The sequence below is a fragment of the Rhipicephalus sanguineus genome, chromosome 2 (assembly GCF_013339695.2).
Source record: "Rhipicephalus sanguineus isolate Rsan-2018 chromosome 2, BIME_Rsan_1.4, whole genome shotgun sequence".
Classification (NCBI taxonomy): Eukaryota; Metazoa; Arthropoda; class Arachnida; order Ixodida; family Ixodidae; genus Rhipicephalus; species Rhipicephalus sanguineus.
This window is the reverse complement of record NC_051177.1, coordinates 103,126,215-103,145,649: the sequence shown is the minus strand read 5'-3', so window position 1 is coordinate 103,145,649 and position 19,435 is coordinate 103,126,215. Positions and strand designations below refer to the sequence as shown.

At 48.3% G+C, this 19,435-nt stretch overlaps 1 protein-coding gene across 1 annotated transcript in view; it reads left to right on the top strand.

Annotated features, from left to right (window-relative positions):
* LOC119383499 (uncharacterized) overlaps nucleotides 1–15,311 on the top strand; it is a 45,951-nt gene extending 30,640 nt beyond the window's left edge. Inside the window, exons 13-17 of the mRNA XM_037651668.2 lie at nucleotides 5,801–5,900; nucleotides 7,037–7,208; nucleotides 8,045–8,130; nucleotides 9,129–9,295; nucleotides 15,053–15,311. Coding sequence (XP_037507596.2) covers nucleotides 5,801–5,900; nucleotides 7,037–7,208; nucleotides 8,045–8,130; nucleotides 9,129–9,295; nucleotides 15,053–15,100 — 573 coding nt within the window. The 3' untranslated portion in view covers nucleotides 15,101–15,311. The remainder of the gene's footprint in view (nucleotides 1–5,800; nucleotides 5,901–7,036; nucleotides 7,209–8,044; nucleotides 8,131–9,128; nucleotides 9,296–15,052) is intronic.
* Nucleotides 15,312–19,435: the final 4,124 nt, after the last annotated feature.

The following is a 19,435-nucleotide window of genomic DNA, read 5'->3' as shown; positions in this document are numbered from 1 at the left end:
GCATGCTCCATCAATTTGCCTACACAGGACGTGAGGGAGATAGGGCGCAGGTTCTCCAGCTGTAATTTTTGCCGGGCTTCGGTATAAGTATGACCTGTGCTTCTTTCCATTGCTGGTGTAGCTTGCCACGCGCCCAACACTCGTTGATGTATTTTGTCAGTTTTTCTATCGATCCGTAATCGAGATTGCGCAGTGCCCTGTTCGGTATTCGATCTGGACCGGGGGCCGACTTGGTGTTGAGTTTGATGAGGGCTGCCTCGATTTCGGCAACGGAGAATTCCGCGTCCAGGGTGGTGTTGGTTTCTCCCGTGTAGTCCGGATGTACTTGCGGTGGCGTTTGGGATATGTAACGGAGTTCCGCCTCTCGTAGGAAATCTTGCTCCGTTCCCCCGTAAGCGTGTATAATTTTGTATATGCCTTGCCTATGTGTGGTCTTGGTATTGGCAGGATCTATCAGGTACCGCAGCATTTGCCACGTGCGACTCGTAGTGAGCTGACCGTCCATCTCCGTGCATTTCTCTTCCCACTGTTGTTTTTGTAGGCTAAGCGCGTGCTTTTCTATTTCTTTGTTGAGCTGCGCTATCCGTTTTCGCAGTCTTCGATTGTGTCTCTGTTGTTTCCAACGGTGCTGCAGCTGGGTTTTGGCTTCCCACATGTGCAATAACCGGGTGTCTATACTCTCGAGCCCAGATGTCGACGGTATCGTTTGCGTCACGCGCTTGATGTCCCGCCGAAGTTGGTCGGTCCAGTGTTCTATGTCTTTGATGTCTTCGGATTGTTGCTTGTCACGATTTTTCCGTAGCTGGTTCCAATTAGTGATCTTTATTTGGCGACCGGCATTGTGTTCTTGTGGGCCGCCTTCTGCTTCTATGGAAATAATGTAGTGATCACTACCCAAGTCTTGCATAGTGTTCGTCCAAATGACTTTGCGTGTGTTGCACGTAAAGGTAAGGTCCGGCGTCGTGTCGGTGCTGACGCTGTTGCCCTGCCTTGTTGGTACTGCGGGGTCAGTGACCAGCTCGAGGCCGGCGTGTTGCGCCGTTGCCCACAAATGCCTGCCTTTCGGGTGATCGTGCTTGTAACCCCACGCCGTGTGCACCGCGTTGAAGTCGCCCCCAATGAAGAGCTGTTGCCCCTTGGCGATGTCGAGTGCTCGTTTGAAGAGGACGTGGAAGCGGTGTTTGCGGCATCTGGGACTGCTGTAGACGTTCAGTACGAAGATGCTGTCGGGCGTCTTGCGTGGTGGAATTAATTCTACGAGGACGTTTTCAATGTCCCTGACATGGGTGTCGTGTTCGATAGCCGTGTGCGCTCGCTTGACCAACGTGGTGACGTTTGGTTTCTCCGCCTTGCCTGTTATTGACTGGTACCCCGAAAGTTTGGCGGGGCCGTTCGTTTCCTGCAATATGATGACGTCTGGGCGTTCGGGGATCGTTTTCAGATATTGTTGTAAGTGTGCTCGCTTGTTTCGGTAACTTCTGCAGTTCCACTGCCATATCGTGTGTTTTTGTTTCGATGGGTGTCGGGCCATGTTCACGTGGTGCTAAATGTGTGGCGCCGCTTCGCTATGCGACGTCCCCAGTGTGCTGTTAGCAGCTTCTAATCTGGACAGTCTGAGGTGAACGCTCTCCAAGCTCTGCTGGATGGTACGCGTGATGGTTGCGGTGATAGTTTCCTCTAGACTGCTTAACCGACCCTCGAGTGCTTCGAGTCGCGCGTCGCGTATTGCTGCGCGCGTGCGCTTGAGACGTGCTGCCTTTAGAGGGGTGGGAGCGGGTCTGCGTTTAGTATCAGGGCCTTCTACCTCATCGTCCTCTGTGGGTTCTTCTTGTGTTTCCTGCATTGCCTGTGGATCAGTCCTCGCTGTTCGCGGCGGACTGCAGTTGTTGTATGAGTTCGTCTTTTGCGCGAATCTGTGCCTGCATGTGTTCAATTTGCCTTTTCATCGTTTGCATAGCCTGTGTTAATTGAGCTATCTCCGTCTCTATCTTAGTGGGCGTTTTGCCGCCAGCCTCCGCGTTTGGTGCTCGTTTTCCCTTGACCGCATCTGCAAAGCTCACCGATTCAGCGGTCTTGGTGTCCCCCGTTGGGGTCCCTCTGGGAGTGCGACTGCGGGCCCGGCGTTTCTGATGCTGCTGGGGGCCCGGGGTGCGGCTCCGGGACCGGGAGCGGCTTTGACTGCTGGTCCTGGATCTTGAGCGGGGCTTGCCGGCGGGACCGGTGGTAGCAGCGGCCTCCGCCTCCTCGGCGGCCCTGCGTCGTTCCCATTGCCTCTTCGTCACGACGTAGGGGGTCTTGTACCTTGCGCGGCAGTTGCGATCCGCCGTCATGTGTGTGCCCCCGCACAGCTTGCATCGGGGGGAGCACTGGTGGTCGGGGCCTGGGTTAGGGGCGTCACAACCACGGCACACTTTGTCCTGAGGGTTTGGGCACACGTCCATGCGGTGGCCAAGTCTTCCCCAGCAGTGACACATATCGATTTGCTTGCGATACAGGACGCAGCGAAGAAGGGCGCCGCCGTACCTGACGTAGGTGGGCACTCGCGGTCCTTCAAATGCCACTATGACGGTCGTGGTGTTACTGAGCCGTTTGGCTGCCAGGGCTTGAGAGTTGCGTGCGTGAACGATGTTGGAGTGAATTGACTTGGCGTCCTCCTCCAACGGGATGCCCTTGATTATTCCCTTCACTGTGTAGTCGGGGGCCGTCTCGTAGGCACTGACCTCGTGGCGGCGGTCGCCGACGGTGATGGCTTGTAACTGTCTGTACTTAGCGGCGTGAGTAGCGTGGGGTGTACTCACGACTATGATATTTTGGTGGTTGTTGGAGCACACCGTGTCCTCTCCAGCTTCATGCGCAGGTACGTTGGCCGCCCGGTAAATGGCCGATGCGAGGCGCACGGTTCCGGTGGTGGCCACGTCGAGGCCTCCTCGGGGTCGTACCACGATCTTGAAATCGCTTCGTGGGAGTAGTGGCATTTTGCTGTTCCTGATAACTTGCTGCCTGACGTTACGCTGTTGTTGACGTGAACGCTGTCGGTTGCCGTCCGCTCCCTCGCCGGTGCGGGAGTGGGCTCTGGTCTGGTTGTTGCTCTGCGCGTTCGCACGGTTAGCTTGGGTGTTGGATCCGATGGTGCACCAACCGGCGCCCTCCAGAAACTCTTCGGGGGAGATATCCTCCCCGTTCACTTGGACTTCCATCGTTGATGGGCGAAGCGGGCGCCCGCGTCAGAGAAAGCGCTCGGCGCGTCTCCTCGGGTGGCTGGCTAGCGTTGCGCCGAGCCGGTCGAGCGCGGGTCAAAAACCTCTCGAATTCGGCAAAAAAGTCGTTTCCCACCTTGAATTGTGGTGTCAGTAGAATCCTGGTGACTTTCCGCATGCGTTGGTGTAAACTTCATAGGGTGAATAACCGAAAATCACTGGGAAATCGTTCTTGGAAGACGGAGCCGACGTGAGATGCGTCCGCTCCCTTCGGCGACCAGCGCGTTCCCTGACTATTTGAGAAAAACACCCATTTTTATTATTTATTTTTGGTAAAAACACGTACTCACCAAAATTTCGGGGGGGGCGGCTAGCCCCACCCCCCTGGTTGCGGGCCTGGCGCAGACCCTAACCCTAACCCCCCCTCGAAGGAAAAGAAAAAAAAAGGAACAGTTTCACCGCAAGGACGAAGCAATGAATGCGATAGCAACAAATTGTAATGTTGTACAAAGTGAGGCTGGCAGCAAACTCTTCTGTATTTGATCTCGCGTAACTCTATAAAACGTTGGTGTAAGAGAATACGGGCGCTCCAGGAAAAGATCCTCTTTCTGCACAGTGTCTTCGCATTGAGATCGCAGCACGTAGGAAGGGTATACGAGCCGCCCGCTGATGGCTGCCGATATAGCGCGCGCGCCAGCGATCGTGACTACACCCTTTTGCTGCTCGAGTGACCCCCCCCCCCCACCCCTCGTGTCTTTTCATGCTCGTTCAAGACGGGCGGCGCGTTTCTTCTCTGCTTCGACGGCAGGCCTCCCGAGCGGAGTGGTGTTATCGCATGCGCTCTCCACTGGCTCGTTTGATCTCTGCTTCAGCCGCGTTCGTCGCCCGCATTCGCGCGCTTTTACCCGCGGCAGAACATACTATGAGCGGGGGCGATGTTATCAATTTGGTCTTCATACGGTACATGACGGCAAAAACCCTTCGAGAGTGTCCATATAATTGCTATAGCAATAAGAAAAGAACAGTGGTTCTCGAATTTCCTGATGCTTGTTTTATTGCATGGAGAACGCTTTTTAAGCCACTTTTACCGCAGTACAATAGAGTCCTGCAAAAAAGCATACTAAAATTTAGCAGGGGCTGTTAGTACTAGCTGTCAAGGACACAGCATATTTTGTTCCTTAATTATTCATTCGTGCACGTGCCGTGTAATTACGAGTACTGGTATGATCGCTGACTTCTAAAAAATTGTTGGCAATCATTTGGAGCTGCTGTGCATGGCGTTTCTGCGGCCTTGCCTTGAGAAACAATAGACAAAAACGTGTGACAGTTTTTTTTTTTTCGCCACCCCCACTTGCTCCACCTTTACGAATGTCCCGTATATCGAGGTTGCCAGGTTCGCAGGTCCACATTAGCATTTGCAATGCCTGTCGAATTATTTGACAGGCCCTGCAAATGGTAATGTGGACTTAGTCATTGTTCGCACTGTGGGTTGGCTCAACACACTGCTCTTATTGAAATAGCAGTGTTCACGGGCACTGTGCACGAGTTAGCTGATGTTGAATGGTCTGTACGTATTTTTGTTTTCGTTGCTAAAAAGTAAGACTTCTTTGTTATAATGCTCCAAATTTGGGATTTCGTGCTAAAAAATTCAGGTCTTTTTTTTTCGTAACCGGCTCCAAAAGCAACATTTTGCTGCTCCAAAAATTGCTCCAAATACTATTTCGGCTGTTGCACCCCTGGTTTATGAGATGGCTGTGGTGATTTATGCGCTTTTTTTCCTGAATTTCGTGCGCTGTATATGAGAGCATAAGGAGGCGTAGTACGCATTGTCTAAGAATGGGTGGAACAAACGCTTATATTACCACAGCCACGTCAGAAACAGTTCTGAAGGCCTTCCAGTACGCTTATTGCTCGTAACGGTATTCGTGCTGTGACTGAAGAAAGCCATTGCGCGCGTGTATATTTAAAGAACGCCAACTAAGCCACGTACCGTGCCTCCATACCCATTTTATATACTTCACAGCATAGCTTATCTGCAGTGTGCCAAAGCCAACTATATGAAACTGCCTATTTTAACATATACGTATTTCGTTAAATTGGTGTACTAGCAGTATTACGCTTTCTTGTTAGATTGTCTCAACTACGGATACATCAGCGTACGTAAGAAAGGCCCTTGGCAACGGGGGGGAGGGGGCGTAACTAGGGGCATGGCCCCCCTTTCCCTCGAAATTTTCATGGAGGGGGTGTTTTACGTTAAATAAATAATGTAGATGGGTGTTTTTCTCGAATAGAGAAGGTCTTCAGCAGCTGCCCCCCCCCCCCCCAAGCGAATAGAATTCCTGGCTATGGGCTGACATAAGAGGTGTGTGTTTAGGGGAGGCCGAGTGGGGTGGCGGGGGGTAGTTGGTTATTTATTATCTTGAGAACTAAACTAAAACTGTGCTGGGAAGTAGACACCTGCACTCTGGTGTCTCGTTCCCGGTACTTATTCAGCGTACTTGTTGATTCTAAGCAATTGTTCAGAGACCTTGGGCATGGGGCATCTTGCCTTATTTTTAATGACACCGGAACCATCGTCAGTGTCACCTCAACCTTTATTGCAGGTCGAGTACCAGAGTACGCACGGCATCCGGCGCGTCACCATCGACGACAGGGTGCAACTGCTCATGCGCAAATGGCGATACCCATCTCTCACCATACACGGTACGAACATCTGGAAGAACGTATCGCAGCTGTATACCGCTAGCATCCACTGTGAACTCTCTCGCTCTTGTTTTTATTGTTGGGATCGTCGCCGTCGCAGTCGCCGCATTATTACAAATATCCAGAGTAGTATGTTGTAATGCGTTGCTCAGGTTTTCGTGCGGCAGCGTCGAAAAGCCGCAGCGATTTCGCAAGAGCCACACCACAGCGTGTCACCAACATTCTATCGCTGCACAATTGTTGGCTTTTATTCTCCAGCACTTTGTGAAGCAAGTTTTGTAATTAACGCACTAGACTTTCTGCGTTAGGCGCCGGTAAAGATAGAAATGTGCCCTTAAAAAGCAAGATTTAGGCAACGACGAAGTACTTCACGCAAAAAAAAAAAATAATCAATTCTCAAGGACAGGAAAATAAAACGGCATCAAAATTTACATGAATATGGCATTGCCGTAGCATGGCGACCGCGCAGCATCTTCCCACAGCCGTCAATGTACGAAAGAGTAATTCGGAATACCAAGTAATTAAAATTTTCGCTTCTAGTTTCTCAGCAGCACAAGAAGACACAAATATGTACATTAGGCTGAACTTTCACATCTATGCAGGACTTGACAAGTAATCGCAGTCTATCACGCAGTCAATTCAACCCTATCAAATGTGGCTACCTCGTGAAACTACTGTTCATCGTCGTCGACAGGATAGAAAGCGGGGAAACTAAATGCTGTCACTTAATGTAGTACACACACCGCACCATAAGCGTGCCCACAAGGTGTCAGAGGGGCGGGGGGAGGCACCCCTCCTAATTAAATAAGGGGGCCGACAAGTTTGCCTCATACCTTTATTCAGTCGGTACCTGTCCCTTCATCGTTCACAATGCAGGGCTATGGCCACGCATGTTTTTCACGATAATGGCGGCCGTGGGCCCCGAATGTTTCATTCTAAGAGCTGCTTACTTCCGACCATTATTCCCATAAAGCCGGGGAGCGATGACAGGCCGTTGAGAAGAACGCCACCACTTCATTTTCATGTTTGCATCCATTGCGAAGCTTCTTCTCATAAGTACTTTTTTGCTAGCTGGTTACTCATTAGGTGAGGAGGATTGAGTGGGTCTCAAGCCTTGTCTTTTCGTTGCTCGACAGGCATCGAAGGCGCGCACTCGACGACCGGTGAGAAGACGGTGATCCCTGGTCGCGTGGTGGGAAAATTCTCCGTGTGCACGGTACCCAACCAGACGTGCCAGAAGGTGTGCGACTGCGTCACCAGGCACCTTGAGCGGCAGTACGCAAAGAGAAACAGCCCCAACAGTTTCAAGTGAGCTCGTGAAAGATTTTCAATAAACAGGCAGTTTCGTCCGAAGTTGATGCATTCAAAGTGACAGAGCAGACCTTTTCGAAAGTACCACTTCAATAAGATTGTATTTCAATGCATTTTGATAGTATTGTAAAGAAAATAGTCCAAGCATTTGCTTTCTCAAATTAATCGCATCTTGCTTTTTCGCCATTCCTTCAGCCTCCTGTAGTGTATATGCACCGACCCCGTAACGTTATCTAAGCCCCATTGGACTTTTTCTTCCTTTTTCTTTCAATATTCGTTTTGTCCAATCTGAAAATTGTTATATGTTTGCTGGTTTATCTGCCTTGCAAACAAAGCACGTGAACAACGACAGGCATTTCTATTGTTTTGTCGTCAATGTCTACACGCATGTTACATGATGCTCGAATGTTTACCCTATACATTAATGCATAACTATGATCCAAAGAGCTCGGAGTTTGCGAATATTATGTGCGAATATTCATATGGTCTTCCTTGCGAGAGATCTTTTCTGACAGTATTCTTTAAATAATATGGCTACAGTTGTGCGAAACATGCACATATCAAATTTATTTCAGTTCAGACTCATCTAAATATAGGCCCGTTTTGCAACTCTAAATGCGAGAAGAAAATTACTACGAACCATTTTTTAAACATCTCCTTTTGCTCACAGGAATATGCTGTAAAGTTTATGCAGAAAATAAATTCGTGTTGTCTCAATGCATTATAGACGTCAGAAAGATAGGGACGCTTTTGTGGTGGGATGAAAATATCCATGTTTTGATGCGAAGTTGCACCCTGATGATGTTGCTCTAGGCGGCTCTTTCCGTTTCCAGGGTGACCATGACGCAGAGCACAGAGACGTGGTCCAGCACACGCGCGAGGCCTCACACCAAGGCCGCCGTGGCTGCCGTGCGTCACAGTAAGTTCATTTACCAGCACTGTAACGTAATAAACGTCTCACTGAGTTGCAAGGGTACATATACATTATTTTACAAAGTGTCTAACTGATTGCCGCATCCCAATGGAGAGGAACACCATTTAACAGTAAGAGCTGTCCTCTAAGCTTAAGAGCATTTTTTACAAAAAAATTTGGTTGAGACTCTGTAGGGCAAGTATCTCTGTCACCCGGCAACCTTCGATCCGCCCTCGGGTCTCCGTCATTTGATAACCTTCCAGTGAACGGCGTCACGGGCTACGAAGCAGCAGCCACTTAACGGAAAGTGCACAATACCACTACAGAAATAAAATAGCGTATTTTAGTATACTATTCTTGCAGAATAGTATGCTCGTTAATCTCTTCTAACTTTTCATGTTTAGTCGGCAAAGGTGCTACTCACACCAACTGAGGCTGGACCATTTCTCAGGCCATGAGACGTGAAATATAGCATATATGTTACGAAATTATCATAACATGCAAACCACAGCAAACACAGAGTAACAGCGTATAAAGCGGAATACATAGGCATAGAAGTAAAATTTATTAAAGGAAAAGAAGAAAACAACATACAAGAATTAAATATATACGGAAGGTGTCCTTATAACCACCTAAACTAAACAGTTGGTTCACTTCTCGAGTTGTTTTGATTGTCTTTCAGCTACACTCTAATAAAAAAAAACGAGCCATTTCACACTTTTTTATTACTCCTGACTCGCCACTTATATGAATCTCTTAAAACAAACACGTGAATTCTCTTTGGAAATCATTATACTCTCGTCGGACCGCCTTGGGACCCAAAAGGGAGTTAACGTGTTTCTTTAAAGAGAGTCACATTTGGCAAGTCAGGACTTCCTGAAAAAAGTAACACATACTCTTATTTTTTTGCACAGATCGTATAGCGAAAAGCAACAACAAATTGTTGCTCCTCTCTCTCTCTCTCTCTCTCTCTCTCTCTCTCTCTCTCTCTCTCTGTCGCACAGCGTACGGCGTCAGTCCTGACCTCACACGGGAAGGCACGGCCGTGGGGGCGGCCAGCCACCTGTACAAGCACGTCTGCCCCGACATGATCGTCCTCAGCATGACGCCCGGTGGTCGAATACTCCACTCGAAGGACGAGTACCTCCGAGTCGAAGAACTCGTCGCCGGGGTCAGTGATGTCTTTTAGCGTGATACTGTATTTAATGCACGCGCTTACGCACCCGACGTTTTTATGCATTCGGCATTCGCTGTTTCTTTGCGATTGGAACGATGTATTATCGTGAGACCGGCCCCTACCGATGCATAGCTGAGAGCTGCAGTGACGTATACGCGTAGCCCGAAAATTTGATGGCTATTTTAAACGTTTACTCTTACATCACTTGCAAGATGTTAAGTCGAATTCTGAATTATGGGCCTTACTGCTAGACGTGCGGCACTCCTCACCGAAATGCCATTTGGGCGCGTGCATGAACACTGAATTGAGGACTTAAATGGAGGACAGCGCAACGCGCCATGTAAAGAAAAATGATAGGATCAACCTTAAGGGACAAGAAGAGAGCACAGCGGGTCATGGAACAAACGGGTGTTAAGGGACATCTCAGTCTCATGATGGTTAGCGCAAACGGAACACGGACGGAGAGAAGAAAACGACGCCCGTGTTCCATTTGCGCTAACCATCATGAGCATTTTCCAACTCGCCCAATTCGCTACCCTCTGACGTCTCAGTCGACGTCAAGAAGAAGAAACTGACAAGGGCAAGGCATGTAGCGCGAAGGCACGATAACCGGTGGTCGTTAAGAGTAACATACTGGATTCCAATAGAAGGCCACCGCGCGAGGGGGAGACAGAATGTCAGGTGGGCAGATGCGATCAAAACGTTTGTGGAGATAACGTGGCAGCAGCAAGCACAGTGCCGGGTCAATTGCCGATAGATGGGAGAGGCTTTTGCCCTGCAGTGGGCGTAGTCAGACGGATGATAATGATGAAGACTGAATCCCCTCTGTCCATCGACACACACAATAATAATTATATCTGGGGGTTTTACGTCCCAAAACCACGGTATGATTACGAGAGACGCCGTAGTGGAGGGCTCCGGAAATTTCGACCATCTGGTGTTTTTTTAATGTGCACTGACAACGCACAGCACACGGGGTTCCTAGGTTGAAAAGGCAAAAAATAGCCAAGAAATTGAGAAAACTGGCCAAAAAGTAGCCAAGTTGAGCCAAGGGCTGTAAAAGTAGCCAAATCTAGCCACGAGAGTGTGAAAACAAGTGCGACGTCTATATTGAAATGACTAAACTCAAGAGCATTTTGGTGGAAATGTGAATAAGCACAGCAAGAACCCTTCAAAATCATAATTGCTGTGATTCAAGCATAAATTATGGACAGCAGCAATCATTTCGTGCACGATGATGAAGTTTCTCGCGTAGTTTTAGAAATGACATTGTCTTCACTAGTCCTTCGTGACTTTTCTTAAAGCAACTAGAAGCGACAGCATTGTGGCGACGATAAATATGAGTACTGCATCACTGTGCTCAAAAAAATAACGCCAGGCCTGGGCGGAAAGTGCAGCACAGTCACAGCGAAAGCTCGAAGAGCGGCATTTCTAGAGCCCGTTATAAACTCTCTTGTGGCTACTAATGTAGCGTTCCTTTAAGGTAATTTACTCATACATTGAGCTGGATAGAGACGGATGTCTTCCGCCATTTATTATCCCTGTTCTAAAAACAAGCATCTTCTTCTTCTTCCCCTCGATGCCTCCGCGATGATGCTTCAGGCACAGACCGCTTCACTCTCCCGGACTTCGTTGTTCACACCTCCTGGTGTAATATTTAAAAATATTGCTGATGGAGGCGCATTCTGTGTGCCCAGAGACTCCCAGGTACCAGATGGTCTTCAAGATACCCGTTGCGAAGCCGTCTTGATGACTTGAAAGGGCCCACAAAACTTCTCATTGGAACTCCTTATTCCTTTCCGCACCAGGACGAAGTATCCAGGTTGTATGTCTGGTATGTCACTGCTCCGTCTGCTGTCGAAGTTTTTCTTCATTTTCTTTTTGTACGCCTGTTGCTGTTTCTCCGTTTTCTTTTTCTCAAAAAGCACCAGGTTTTCAAGAAGGCCCAGTTCGCGGTCAGCTGGAAGCACCGGTACAGTCCCTGAAGCAGCAAAAAGAGGACTGCATCCAAGACCACTAGTGCAAGAACGGTTGTGATGTCTCACAGCGGCTTCGAGGCAGCATTTCCAACCACCAGGAAAATTCGGATACATCTTCATATACTGCTTGACGTCTCGTATTGCACGCTCAGCGAGGCCATTAGCAGCTGGGTGGTATGGTGCGCAAAACTTGATTGTCACTCCGTGGTCGTTCGCCCATTTTGAAAGCTTTGTGCTACGGAAAGCCGGACCATTGTCGCAAACTAATGTCTTCGTATTCCGAAAACATTCTGCCTTCAGTAGAGCCATGATGCTGTTGGCGTCTTCCTTTCCTGCCCTGGCCGTAACCATTCTCGTGCACTCATCGATAGCGAGCAGGAAAGCTTGTGTCTTCCTGACCCCTTCCCCTTTCTTTTTGAGCTCCGCGAAGTCCAAGTGAACAACGTCGAATGGGACACTGGAGTAATCTGTTGTTATCATAACGTCCGTGGGCTGCTTGTATTTGACTTTGTTCGTTTAGCACTCGTGGCATGTACGGATATAGGCCCTGATGTCATTTTTCATACCTGGCCACTTAAATCTTTTCAGTAGTTTGCCGTACGTGCGCCAAAAACCGTCATGTCCGCCTGATTCGGGGGTGTCGTGGTAAAGATGCGAAATCTTGGTAATCATTGTTGGTGGCACATGATATTTTCCATTAATGAATTTCATTTCTTCGGTACCTTCCCAGAGCTTTGTGTGATTAATTTGTAGAGGATTGTCAAGTGCGGTTGGTATCAGAAGCCTGGAAAGTGCATCCGCATCAGTGAGTAGAGGACCTGGACGATGTGACACGACGAAGTCAAACTGTTGCAGATAATTTACCCACCTAGCGATGCGGCCTTTTGGTTGTGTCATACCGAGTAGGTGAGTCAATGCTTGGTGGTCTGTAAAGAGGGTAAATTTTGCACCCTCTAGGTACGTTCGAAAATACTGTACAGCTTTCAGTACGGCCAGCGCTTCCTTTTCTGTGGTCGAGTAGTTCACTTCAGCCGGCTTCATTGTATAGCTGTAATATCCTACTACATAATGTTTTTGGTTCTTCAAGTTTGGTAGCTTCTGGTAGAGGACTGCTCCAGTCGCATAATGTGATGCATCTGTATTCAGCACAAACGGTAAGGAGAAGTCTGGTATCCGTAGGATAGGGTCCGACGATATTATCTTCACAAGGTCAGAGTAAGCCCTTTCACAGTCGCCATCCCATTGGAACGGTATACCTTTCTGGGTCAAGCGTGTGAGACATCTCGTTTTAATAGCATAGTCTTTAATGAAGGACCGAAAGTGTCCGGCCAGACCCAGAAAAACACGCAATGAATGTATGTCATAGGGCTTTACCAATTTTGAGATTCTCTCAACAGATTCCTGTTTTGTGCTTTTCGTAGACCCGTCGAAGACTCTTCCGAGGAACACTACCTTTTCTTGGAAGAAGGCACTTTTCTTAAAGTTCACTTTAAGACTTGCAACACTCAGAGCTTGCAAAATTAAGGACAGGTGTTCCCGATGCTCTTCTTTGGTCATCGAGGGGAAGAAGAAGAAGATGCTTGTTTTTAGAACAGGGATAATAAATGGCGGAAGACATCCGTCTCTATCCAGCTCAATGCATGAGTAAATTACCTTAAAGGAACGCTACAACTAATACAACTACACTAGCAACGTACCCACTACGCCAAAAATCATGATTTTTGTGAAGTTGGGAAGCACCCACCAGGACATTACCAGTCATTCTGCGGAGAAGCGAGGTACCATCTGTAAGGCATTATGTGCAGTTTCTTGATGCGACGGCTGATGGCGATGAAGAATTATGACTGAGCATCTTGTAATGGGTTGGAAGCTTTAAATTATCCACTAGTTACGTAATTCGCATTGTGTGAAGCCCGGTCGTTATTTCACTCTCCCACCACGCTTTCTAGGCAATAACACAGACAGTTCGTCGGATAACCGATTTCTAATGCCGATGAGTGCAGACCATCCTGTACGCGGAGCGCTTTCGATTACCATATGTTCACTTTCAAGTACACTTAGCATGCTTGCTTTGTCAAGCATGTTAAGAAGCACTCCATCTGTTTTTCTGGGGTGGCATATAGAATTTCTTGCTCGCGCGGCAGAGTCTACATCGGTAGATTGACTGGTGCATTAACAATAGCTTAAGAGAGCACGCCAATTCATTGAAGAGAAGTGTGTCACCCCACCTTGCCAGCCACTGCCGCGAGTGTGGCTATGCGCCTTCATTCACGGGAACATCCACTATCCCGCAGCATCGTAATCGGAGGGCACGGGAGGTCGCTGAGGCATACCACATTGCTAATAATGAGCACAACTGCATAAGCCAGCCGTCGGTTTCGCTATATGAAGAAGAGATTGTGTTCATAGATTGCTCATAGGCACTTTTGTGTTTTTATGTGCATTCCGCTCCCGTGTTTACGTATAGCTGTTTCCTTGAAATCCACCTTTACGTTGTTGGACCAGCGCTTGTCATGTGGATATGTTGCAACTAGCTCGCCTTTCCGCTCTACTACAGTTTCAAGTCGCGTTTAGAAATAGGTTATCTGCAGAATTAGGCCTTTATGTAACAGTTTCCCCAAAATTCCCAGCCACGTATCTAAAGGTATTTACTTTTGTGTAATACAAGCGGCTAATTCAATTTCGGAAGCTGGAAACGCGCCTTGGTCGCTATGTTTCTAAACCGTACACTCACGCGACAGCGGCTGCGACGTCACAAGATATGGATAATTTGGCGTAAATCGAGGGAGCAAGAAAATAGCCAAAAAGTAGCCAAGTAGCCAAGACATTTTTTTTTTTTCTTCCGCCACTGGCCTAAAAAAAAGAACGGCCAAATTGGCGCAATGTAGCCAAACCTGGCAAACCTGCCTCTAGCATTTCACCTGCATCGAAATGTAACCGCCGCGGCCGGGATCCAAACCGGGACCTTCGGGTCAGCAGCCGAGCACCATAACCATAGGCGTGCGCAGGGTTCCCCATTAGGGGGGGGGGGGCAAAGGGTCGTCGCACCCCCCCTCCTAAGTCAGTGTATGGGGCAGATTTTGCGCCCCCCCCCTCTTAGGTGATTAGGGGGGGGCGGGCGCCCCCCCCTGCCCCCTCTGTGCGCACGCCTATGACCATAACCACTGTTCCACCGCGGGGTGGTATAGTCATCCACACACAGTAGTTCCATTGCTGGCTGTCGACTGCTACCGACTGCGCTATGCTTGGTGCAGTCGGTAGCAGATGTTCATACTCAGATGTTCCGTGGTAATGCTACTTACATGTAACTACCGTCACCAGGCGATACCGTTCAGCTTCTACAGTATTTGTAAAACCTTGATGCCGTGTTCGCGAGTGACATAATTAGTCGCTCGGTGAAGTGAGAATTACGGGGTCACTCGAAGGCCGCGGTATCGAATCCTGGCCGCGGCGGCCGTGTTTAGATGGTAGAGGCCCGTGTGCTTAGATTTATATGCGAGTTAAAGAAACCCAAATGATCGAAGTTTCCGGAGCCCTCCACTAGGGTGTGACTCATAATCATACCGTGCTTGTGGAACATAAAATCTTAAGAATTATAGAATGAAGGGGGCAGAATGACTGGGACATTTCTTTTACCTAAGATTTTATGGTGGGCTATAATATTCGGGTTCGCATTAATGATCGATATTACGGTGTGTGTAACCAGCGTCCTCAGTCGTTCTGTTTACTGCACAGTTTCTTTTGTTTGTTTTTTTCTGTTGCTACATTACAGGCGAAGCTGTTCGCAGCATACATGTTCGAGCTTTCTAAGCTCGCCTAAGGTAACGACTCAACGAACAAAGCACCGCCTGCCGTCCGGTACAAGGACCGAAATATACGCGATGGAGGTCGCGGAGGACACACTATTGGTGGTTGGCCTGCATGAGTGGATTCTCGGTGGCAGGAGGATTTTGTCGCGCCTTCTTTGGACATTCGCGAAACATAACATGTGATATTAAACCAATCTGTCTATTTTTATGATTACGAATAAAATGCACTTATTCAATTCGAACGTCCTGTGTCCCCGAACTTGTCGAGTGTCTCGAGTGTCTATGTTTTTTTAGTGCCCGGGAGACGAGGGGGCCGAGTTGATTACGATGCCGCCGCAGTGGCGCCACAAGTGATTCCAGCCATTTGCTGAAACAATTAGCATGACAAAGTTTGCTTGTCGCAGTCTCATACCCGGAAGGCTTCGTCGTCTCCGTTTTAAGCATGTTTGTCCTCAACATGAATGTGCCCATGATACTTTCTTTTGGTGCTTGGGATGCGTCTCTACCATTTTTTAAGCGTGCTTAAATACTATGCTCGACTCGCGTCAACAGCGTCCCGAAGAAACTTGGAGGACGCTTGAGCTTCACCTTCAAGAGTATAACGCGATAGCGTAATCGGGCCCCGAGTGCATCGCCTTCTGAACTGCTAGCCGGGCTTCGGTTCTCGGTGGACACCTCAGCCGTGCCGTGAGGAACCGAATGTCTGTGCGCGTAACATTCACCGTTTCAAGCTATCCTAGAATATCACGGCAAATACAGTTGCGAAGTGCCCACTACGCCATAATTCTTCCTTTTGCGAATCAGCGAAGGGTGCACTACGCGTCCGTAAGGCAACACGCGAACCTACGCAGCTGTTCACTTTGTTAATGCTTTCACCGATGATGATGATTAAATATGTCTGAGCGTGTTGTAATGGGTGCGCCTTTAGAACACCCACTCGTTGCGCAATTTACATGTTTTGAAGACTGGCCCGATTGTACGTTTCTACCACGCAATATTACATGCGTTGAGGAGGCTCCTCCCACTACACGACATTCATATAATGTTTTTTTTTTTTTTTTTTGACGCATTTTCAAGCAATGGCGTGGCTCTGTGGTAGAACACCTGCTTGCCGCGCAGAAGGCCTGGGTTCGATTTTCACTCGAACTGGAGATACTTATTTCATTTGCATCTTTCTCGATTTTTTGTGCACGGACAACACTGATTTTCTGCTCACAACCAACGACGCCGACACCGGAATTTCTGCGAAACGAGCTCTTTAATACTATAGCGTTTAAAGAAAATAACTTCGTTTATTCCTTTCTTTCTTCACTTCAATAGGTATTCCCCAGTATTACAGTGTCTTCACTTTCTAAATTTATTTTACGTATTTTGTACGAACGGTCCCATTCGTTTCCACTTTCTCACACTGGTTAAATCAGAGCCCCGTATGCAGAGAAAACAATACGCAGGCCCCCACAGTGACGTCACACACTGGACACGTGTTGCTTTCGTACCGTATGCGACGGATCATTCAGTCGAGTCAGCACTTGACGCTTTCGCGTCTCGGAAGGGTTAGTTGCGACGGAGTGAATAGCCAATCCATTATGTGGAACTAGAGTCACTGTATATGCTACCTTTAGGTAGCAGAGTAGCGCATAGGTCCGGCTAGCAACCACAGCTATGCGGTGAAGTCGCACTCCATTTTTGCAGGCGACATGCCTACCGCGTCGCCGATAAACATGTCTCGCGTGTCGAAGGCCGGCGATAAACATTGGCTGTCGATGACTAGTGTTAATTGGGTGAGCTGCAGCGGCGGCGTCGAGAAATACAAAAATTGGCCCGAGCGTCAGCTTCTCCGCAATGCATGGTTGCTAGCGGCGTTGGAAAACAGATGCGCAACTCTGCTACCTAAAGGTAGCATATACAGTAACTCTATGTGGAACAAGATGGGGGCGACGCTGAGCGTCTCTGAGTTGAAGCCGTAATCAAGCAGCTCGCTGCGACATTTTGCGTCTTCGATCAATATCTCGTGTTCCGTCTGAAAACAGTGTTTCTGCCGATCAAATGAACGCGGTTCATTTATTCACTTGTGCTGGCTTACGCTCACCGGTCGTCCGTACATAATGACTGGCCACGTTCAGTTCAGACATTCGGAACGTATTTATTTCAATGAGCTGAAAGAAATACCCTAAGATCTTTTAGCAAAATTCAGAAATATTAGTGTCATAGGCAAGAGATAACTGCCAATACGTACATAGATAAGTATGTGTACCCCTTCGTTCTTCTTTCGATATTGTTTTACAGCGAAAGCTGTTATGAGATCATTTCACCGCCCGTTTTTGGTGCCGTAGTTGTCCGCCGCCGCCGCCGGTGTCCGTAACCAGTATCGCTCGAAATTTGGAAAAAAACGAAATAAGAAATAAATTCCAGGATGGAACGAGGTTCGAACCTGGGCCCTCTGCGTGGGAGCCCAGTATTCAACCGCCGAGCCATGCCGGTGCTTGAAACTGCTTTGCAAAAAGGTCCTATACAGGCTTCATGTGGGGAAGGAACCACTTTAGCAAATGCAATATAGCGTGGTAGAAGAGTAAAATAAGCACCAAGCGTCGCACAACGCGAATTCTGTAACCAGGCGTCACACAATGCGAATTGCGCAACGAGTAGGTTCTTGAATGCTTCCAACCCATTACAAAGGGCTATGCCATAATTCTTCATCGTCATCAGGCACAGCATCAATAAAGTGCGCATAATGACTTACATGCGTTTAGCCGGTACCAACGCTCTCCGTAGAATGACGAAAAATGGCACTGTGCCTGCTGCCCTACTTCTCAAAAATTACAATGATTTATAGCGTAGTGGGTTCCTCGCAGGTGCACTTGTATTGGTTGCCAAGGAGAGAGAGAGACATAACTTTATTTGTGTCCTTGCTGGGGTCAAGGGAGGCGGGGGCCGGGAGACTAGCAAGCCCATAAGCGCATGATCCATTTCCTCAGGGTCTCAGTAAAATTACAATGACTTATAGCGTAGTGGGTTCCTCGCAAATGCACTTGTATTGGTTGCCAAGGAAGCCCATAAGTGCATGATCCATTTCCTCGGGGTCTCAGTAAAGTTCTTCACCCCCCCCCCCGTCTCTCTCCCACGTCAACGTATGTTATACAGCATGACGAGAGAGGGAAATAGCGACTGGGCGTCACCCAATGCAAATTACATAACTGGTGGGCCGTTTAAAGCTTCCAACCCAATACAAAGAGCTGAGCCATAATTCTTCATCGTCATTAGTCGTCGCGTCAACAAAGTTCACATAATGCCTTACAGACGTGTAGCTGGTGCCTCGCTTCTCCGCAGAATGACAAATAATGGCTTAGAAGGTGCTTCCCAACTTCACAAAAATTGTGATTTATGGCGTAGTGGGTACCTTTCTAGTGTACTTGGACTGCAGCCCCAAGAGAGCTTACAACGGGCTCTAGAAACGCCGCTCTTCCAGCTTTCGCTGTAACCGTGCTGCGGTTTCAGTGCAGGCCTGGCGTTTTTTACTCTGAATATTACCGAATCGTTAGTATGCGCAGGTTTAATGCAAATATGTGCGTCAGTGTTCATGCACTGCTTCATGCATTAGTTGGTTCTGACTTTTGTATTCGGTAAATGTTGAGCTTTTCTTTATGCTCCATTCTTTGTGTTTTCATTAGGACCAACAGAATCATCTAGGCTGGCTTATCAGTGTACTTCCCAGGCGGGTTGACTGCTATGTACTGATTATGATAAATAAAATGAACTGAAAGTAAAGTGATTTCCTTCGTGGCCCCTTCAGCCTCATCATACCATCGTCGTCAGTGTAACGTCTTCATACAGCCATTGAGCATTCCTTCCCCACATGGCAAGATGACGATATGGAAACAAGTAGCCTGATTCATATATACCAGCATCGATGACGTAACGGAAAGCACTGTCAGCACGGCAAATCAAGTCTCGGGACTTCAACGCTCTTACACTCTGTGGCAACTCTGTTACACAATTGCATTTCGAGTTGATTCTAATGGCTGACTGCCTGGGTTATACTCAGCGGCCTTGGAGGCGATGTGTTCGCATTCGCGTCATATTCGCTCGCCACCGAATGCACACGTCATCTGCTAGGATGCTACATGAAGGCAGTCAGTAAATAAAGAAGGGAGAAATTTCAGTGTGCCCGAATCGAGTGCAGAGGTGCGTTTGCGCGTTCCCCTCCCGCTCCTTGTCTTTCCAGTTTACGCTGCATGTGGCGCCAAGCAGGAGCCGCAGTGGTTCCAGCACAGCCGCTGCATCTACGCTGAGTAGCAGAGTGAATTTCAACGCTATCCAGCTGCCTTTCAGAGCTGCCAGTGGCTACA